Raw genomic sequence first — 7,801 nt, 5'->3', positions numbered from 1 at the left:
AAATGAAGCTATGGGGGCGAAGTTGGTGTGGAAGATGTATAGTAAGTCAGAGCAAAGATGGGTTCATATTCTTCAAGCTAAGTAGTTGGATAATGGAGATAGGGAGAGGATTCTCACGGTTGAAAATCCCTCGAGAGGATCTACCCTTTGGAATTTTCTGGTGAATTGTAGAAGCCTTATTACTAATCATCTGACTTGGCGAATTGGAGATGGTCATAAGGCTAGTTTTTGGCAGGATTCTTGGGACAAATGCCCACCTCTGGATGTCGGGGCCTCCCAACAGATTATTCAAAAGTCCATCCAATATTGGGGAGACAAAGTGAGTGATTTTCTGATCCAAGACTCTTTTGAACTGGGACAACAAATGACTTGGAAGGATCCCAGGAATCTGAACTTGGAGGAGGCTGATCAAAGGTTGATGAGGAATATCCTAGCTAGCAGAGAGGTGATGAGTTCTAGGGAGGAAGATGAAATAATTTGGTGTGGTACGAAGAGTGGTATTTATTCTGTTAAGCTGGGTTACGCCTTGTTGGAGGCAGGAGGCAAGAAGGTGGATTGGGAAGCAAAGATTTGTTGGAACAATGCTTGTCTACCGAAAGTAGGTGCTTTCTCTTGGTTGGCAAGCAACAGCCGGATTCTGACTGGAGATAGACTCAAAAGAATGGGGTTTGCAAGTCCCTTCCATTGTGTGCTTTGTAAGACAAAGGAGGAAGATGTGGATCATCTTCTGCTGAGATGTGACTTTGCCCAGGAAGCTTGGTGTTTTGGGTTACAGAGGCTGAGTTGGAAGGGGCCATTGGCAGGGAATTTACGTGACTGGTTGGAATCGTGGTTAGCTTTCCACAATTCTTCAACTTTTGCTACAATTTGGAAGGTCATGCCTTCAACAGTAATGTGTGAAGTCTAGACAAAACAAAATCAAAGACTCGTTGAGGATAAATCAGAACCAATGGAACGCTTTCTGAACAGGTTGGAGAGGGCAATTTAAGAATTAGTCTCTAATGCTACTTCCCAGGTTAACATTGCAAAGACCCCTTTCACTCAATTTGATGTTGGTATCCTAGTGGGTTGGCCTTTGATTAAATTAAGGCCTGCTAATGGGCTTTTGAGGGTTTATCCTCCTAGGAAGGGCGATAAAAGCAAGCAGTGGGTTCTGCCAGATAAGGGTTGGACCAAGATCAACTTTGACAGGGCTTCAAGGGAGAATCTCGGGATCTCCAGGGTAGGGGTCGTAGCTCATGATGAGAATGGTAGTATTATGGCACTTGGAGCAAAGAGACTGGTGGATGGCATGAACAATAATGCCGAGTGTCAGGCGGAAATTGAAGCAATTCTTTTGGCAAAGAAATTGGAGGTGAAAAAACTCCATCTAGAAGGGGACTCCGAGATAGTGGTGAATGGTATTACTAGGGGATGAAGGCTTGGCATCTAGATAAACATACCAAAAGGATGAATAATCTTCTGAGTGGGTTTGAGGATTTTAAGGTATCACATGTTCTTAGGGAAGTGAATGTTGAGGCTGATAAGCTTTCGAACATAGGTGCAAATGGTTCTTTGGCTGACCATTTTAATTTATTCGAAGACCTAAGGGATTTGAGTCCCTTAGATTTTGGATGAAGGTGCTTTGGAAGTGGAAGGGGAACCCGAGATGTGGTGGGATATTTGAGTGGTTCATTTAAGATATGCATGATGGTGGGGAGGGGATGACTCACGTGGTTCGTGTTGAACTGGCAGCAAGTTGTAATGGTGACGTAGGAGCAATGATGTCAACAATCAGAGGTTTGATTTGCTGATTATGCATGGTTTGAGGTGGTGCGTGCGAAGAAATCAATTTTTGGAGTGGCTACGATTATTTTAGGCCCTCGTCTCCTTTGGTTTTGGCATTTCATAGTGGACTGTTTTGGCTTACGTGATTGCTGGTTTTGGCTATGAGTGTGGGAAAGGATGGAAGCCAACTTCTCGTTGTTTATAGAGGGCCAAATGCCTGCTTTTCGAGGCACAATATCAAGCAATCGCCTGTTGAATGTTTTCAGGGTGGATGAGGATGTTTTCTAGAGGGTTGTGGGCCTGATGTTTGGGGAAGAATTCTTGGACTCAAACTGTCGTCCACGAACAAACTTGGATGTTTCGTCCATATTCGTGGCTCTGCCCCTAATGGTGGGAGGTTCAAAGGATGAGGTGTTGCGGGTGACGTCCCTTGTGCTGAGACCAAAATGGTCTGGTAGACTGGCAGAGGTGGTAGCTCATGCGGAGATCGGCAAGGGTCTGAGAATGGAGCAAGGGTCGTGGTGGCGTCTAGGTGAGGGAATGGATGCAATGCAGCCATTGGTGGTGTGGTTGGCTTCTCATTCGGTGGAATCATAGATGGAGGATGCAAGGAATGGGTGGTGGGAAATTGTGGAATTTGTGCAGGAGTTGGGACTAGTGGAAAGAGCGAAGATGCATGGAAAGCAGACTTCGGTGAAGTCGCAGGCTCCAATAGACGAAGATGGGCAGCCGTTGGTGTGTCACCAAATCCTGCGGAAGAATGCGAAGGTGGTGGATCGTAGTTTGCTTCGAGGCGGTAGGCCGGGAATCTCGACAGGCAGTGGGATGGAGATGCCCGAGGTAGGTCCCAGTTAGGGCATTCCCAACTTCTTTAGGGAGGAAGCCCTTGGCTGGTTCCGATAGGATGGTCTCTTTTGGGTTGTCAACTTTTGGGTGGGGAGGCTTAGTTGTAAGGAATATGTATGGTTTGGTAGGCTTTGTAGGTGTGGTGCCTATCTTGGGTTCTTATGGTTTTGTAGGGGCGAGACCCCATTTTGTGGTATGCTGCTGAGCAGCTTAAAGCATGTATACTTTCCTTTCAAGCAATATAAATCTTATCCGGTTATCGATAAAAAAAAACATAAATATTAATTTAAAATATTAATAAAATTCATCATATATTTTACTATTCATTTATATAATTGAGTAGCTAATAGCCCATATGTATTATTTATGTGAGCTAGTTATTTTGTGCATTAATAAAATAGGTTAAAAAATTAAAATTAATAATAAAATTGAGTTGTGTGCCAATTAACTTTAACTACATAAAATCAATAGTTATATGTGTTTTTAAGTCTAAAGAAAATTATTGAGAGGAGTTCCTCGACTTCTTGCATTTCTATAGTCTTTGAAAAGAAAAGGTTTGTAATGACGTGGATGGTGATCACCTATGAGCTCCTCTGGCACACATACCTCCTTTTCTTGTGGAAAATTCCAGAAGTGAACAATAGAAAGTTGAGGGTCCCTCCCTTCATACACTACACGATGCTCTACACTCCAAAATTCTATCGTTGCTCCATATCTGCAACCAAAGGAATATCACCATTCATCTAAAGAAAAGGAATAAACTAAACTAGCTTTAGAAAAACTCTAGAATTTCTCTACCTTTAGAGCATCTCTCATGATCATGGTGAGTGATGTAGCCAAAGGTTTTATAGAGAACTACTGGCCTTGTTTGGAGCACATTTCAAGACCACCTACTTGGTCATTGTACAAAATTGTCATCACACCCAAATCCTTGTGCTCCTTCAAATGAATAGCATTTCCATCACTTGCTTTCTCACACTCTGAGAGATAATTGAGATGAAGAACAAACTCACAATCTACAAAATCAGTTTGGAAATGTTTGCTAAGGCCTAGACCTTGAAGACTCGATTTTAGTAAGGAATTTGTCAAATTCGCTAACTTGGAACTGCATGTTGTTAAGCTCTCACTGCAAAACACATACAAAAAATAAAATTATCTACAATAATACATGGCACATTATTTGAAATTTTTATGCAGAAGGTAGGAGATCACAATATTATTTTCTCTACAATTAACTTTAATAGACTATTATTTTTCAATCCAATTTATATTTGTAAGGAAAATGAATTCATTTAAATAAATTTAAGTTAATTACTCAAAATTATGAAATTAGATGTTCAAATAATCGAGGAATTGAAATAAATTAAATGCATTTGTACTTAGTTTTATTTTTTAGGACGTCTATTTTGTTGATAAGTAAATTTATCTATGCAATGTTTAAGGTAACCTATATGAGTGTAAAACTAATCTTGTAATAGGTAAATTCGATCTCATTAATTTTTGTAGTTTAATACTTGTTCACCTTAGTTTTTGACATTTAAATGTTGTAAGAATTGATAATGTTAACAAATACTTTATAGAAATCTATTGAATGAGGCTCATGTTATCAAACTCCTAGTTGAACCAATTTTACAATCCTGAGAAAATATTGAAAAACAAGTATGAAGTATACCTAAGACATTTGATTCTAGAGCATCAAAATTTGAATTCTAGATTCAAGGATTTGATTTCTTTATTAGCCTACTAGATCTACATCCACATTGACGCATGACATGTCTACAATAACTAGTTCATATCTAGAGGCTTGACTACAACCAAAATAAGCTTAAGATTGTTGGTTTTGTGTTAAATAGAGCTCCAAGTACTTCTACTTGTATAACCCCATTCAAAAATCAGACATCTTAAATCACACACTAAAAATTTGACTTCTAGACTTAAAAAGTGTTAAACAATCGAAATTGACTGAAATTCTCTAGACGTCATATGTTACCAAAAACACATCATGAAATAAAGATGAAAAGATTCAAAATATCTACATCAACCTAAGATCACTAGGTTGCACCACATGAGTTAATCCACATGATACAACCTAATGTGGAACTAGACCATAAAGTAATAATAAAAACAAATCAGAGACATACCAAAACTTAGGATTTCCTTGCGGCCATAGCTTTTGTGCATATCGTTGAAGTGAACCAGAAGTTAGTACTGTCGGTAAACTCATGGCTTTGCCAACAGAATGACCACCAGTCTTTGAATACCCATCAAATGAAATACCAGAATCGCTCTTTCTTTTACTTGGGGTGGAATATTGAAGAGATCTCGAGAAACTGAATCCACAGTGTGCAGAAGCTCCTGTTCTACTCCATGATTCACCACACGGAAAGCTCCCCATTCTTGGCACGCTTCTTTTACTTGATTGCCAGTTTTTTTTTAATTTATTTTTTATATTAAAATTTATGTGTCGGTGTGGATAATAAAAAGGAAAGAAACGACTATTTAGTTCTTAAAATGCACCAATACATCATTATCCTTTATACATTATAATAGATGTTTGGTGTATTCTAGAAATTGAATAGCCATTCGCGATAGAAAACATCCTAATCAATTTAGAAGACCTTTTTTCTTTTTATGCTTACATAAAGTTTGTCAAATTTTACTAAATTGTCTGTGTTGAAGCTTAATAAAGTATTCATATGCAAGAGCTTATTAAAATATCCTTCCATTTTTTGTTTTAGTAAAATTTGTTGAATCTTACTGAAGTATTCATGTGAAAGAGTCCTTCAATTTTATGTTCACGTTAAGTTTTCTTAAATTTAATATTATGATTCTTGATGTGTATTATGGCTCTTTGGTATAGATCCGCTAAATTACTTATAGGAGCTACTCAATATTCTACAAATTACAAGTTCGCTTCCATTTTTATCCTCGCATAAAGTTTGTTGAAGCTTACGAATGTGTTCTTCTGATTTATGATTCTTGATGTATATTGAATGTTGATATAGAGTCCTTATAGTTATCTTGGGAGTTACTCACTATTCCATACTTGTTGACATATATGGTTTGTGAGTTGTACATTTGGTAAGTTATTTAGTTTTTATTTAAGTGAACTCTATTTTCATTACTTTGTGTCTGCATTACATTAAAAATTCTTTAAGATCATCGAATTCTTCATTTTAGAGCTAAAATGTCCATATTAAATCCTCTCTTTCAATGAGATTCAAAACTACATCTTCTTAACATTCTCAAATATGTTCTAAAAGTTATTTATAATTCATGGAAATGAAAAAGATCATGATGTTTACTTTTTAAAGGCATTATTATTTTATTTAATGGGGTTGTTTACAATAGTTCTCTTAGAACTCCCAATCAAGATGTATCAACATGAGTGACTAAGTTAAGAGAATAACATTCCTATCCTCAATGGAAGCATCAATATTTGAGCCATCTTGTTCCCAACTTGGATTTGAATTGTGTAGATTTGTTGTCTTGAGTGTCTTTCCATTTATTTTTATTTCATTTCCATCTTAGAAATTCCTATTTATTTTTCTTATTTTTTCTTTTCATAAGTCTAATAAAAAAATTATAAGAAGATTTGTGTTGTGTCAAAATGTACCAAAAACTGGAAGAAAATATGTGTCACGTAGAGCTACAAGAATATTTTTGCCATATAAAACTAAACATTGAAAACTTAAAAGGAGTCATTTATGTTCAAGCAAATTGACTGATGGTTTTTTTAGGAAATTTGTATTTATGAGCCTTTCAAGAGAATCCCAACCATAAAGGCAATGTGTCATCCTTATTTTGATGACTTTGACAAATATCAATTTTGAGTATTCTTTATTCATTTAATTTTAAGTCGGCGTTTTTAAAAAGGCTCCACTTTTTTTATAAAAAATATGTTAATATTACAAATTAGGTGTTGGATGGGGAGTACATAGTTTTTATCGTATTTGTTTACATGGGTTCTCTCAAATTTCTGTTAGGTCCCAGAGACAACTGATAGGGGGGGTGAATCAGTTGCCCAATAAATTCAACCAAAATTAACTTAACCAAAACTTAATACTTAATACTGGTAAACCAAACTTTATGTCGGTAGATAGTTTTAACAATCAATTGCAGTACCGGTAAAGATTAATGCATGAAATAGAAAGACAATAACATCCACAACACATAACACAAATATTTGTATGTGGAAACCCTGTAAGGGGAAAAACCACGGTGGGAAGCCTTACCCACAATCAAATGATACTACTGCAGATAGTATGTGTTTACAATATGGATTCTGCACATGTAGAAAGGCCAGCTACCTAGACCTCACTGCTCAATCACAAAATGAGAGTCACACTGACTACAATTGGATGGTTAAATCCAATGATAATGTACTATACAAAATAGCATCTTCATATGCTGGATTCAGTACCGGTTAAGTTTTGATTGCCTTCACAAAATCCTTCCTTCAATCTTCAAATGATGTCTGCGTGTATAGCTCTGCTTATTTTCGCATATACCTTATTGCAATCCTTTTTGCATTCATACTTTTGTCTCATAAATGAGATCTTACATTTATACCATAACCCAAGACCAATTTGAATAGGTCAGCTCACTAAAAGATATTACAATAAAATCAATTACAAATAGATCAATATCCGATGCATGATGTCGGTTCAATGTATTTACAAAAATAATAAATCATCTCCATAATGTGTCGTGTTGATCTGGAATAGATATACCTGTCGGTGCATATCTTGGACCAATTTGTTGGTAACAACAAATATGCAAACCGGAATAAACAATTAACCAAATCACCAAAACCAGGTGTTCGAACAATGTCTTCGACATAACCAAGTAGTCTCCAAGTCATTCCAAGTTTCGGTGAACAATATAATCTGTTGGTGAACCAAATACCGGTGATTGTGCATAAGTCTGTAACTTGCCGATGAACATAACCAAAATCTCCAAGTGCTGATAAGTGTTGACAAGTGATGACAAGTGTTGACATCAATGACAAAACCATATCAACATATCAAAAATACCAACAATCTCCCCCTTTGGCATTGATGGCAACACAAGATGGAAAAACCATCAAAGTGCCAAAACAAAAATGCCAAAAACCAAAAACCAACAATCTCCCAAAGAGATCATTAACCGGAAATCAAAATACATAATATCTCTCCTCCTAGGAATA

At 36.7% G+C, this 7,801-nt stretch overlaps 1 protein-coding gene across 1 annotated transcript; it reads right to left on the bottom strand.

Annotated features, from left to right (window-relative positions):
* Positions 1-3,311: 3,311 nt before the first annotated feature.
* LOC131064928 (deoxypodophyllotoxin synthase-like) lies at positions 3,312-5,008 on the bottom strand. Its single transcript, XM_057999268.2, has 3 exons — positions 4,755-5,008; positions 3,508-3,739; positions 3,312-3,356 (listed from the first exon to the last, which is right to left on the bottom strand). The coding sequence occupies exons 1-3, from the start codon at positions 5,006-5,008 to the stop codon at positions 3,312-3,314; spliced, it is 531 nt and encodes a 176-aa protein (XP_057855251.2).
* Positions 5,009-7,801: the final 2,793 nt, after the last annotated feature.

The sequence above is a fragment of the Cryptomeria japonica genome, chromosome 6, assembly GCF_030272615.1.
Source record: "Cryptomeria japonica chromosome 6, Sugi_1.0, whole genome shotgun sequence".
NCBI lineage: Eukaryota > Viridiplantae > Streptophyta > Pinopsida > Cupressales > Cupressaceae > Cryptomeria > Cryptomeria japonica.
The sequence above is the reverse complement of the archived record's forward strand: the minus strand, read 5'-3'. Positions and strand labels throughout refer to the sequence as shown.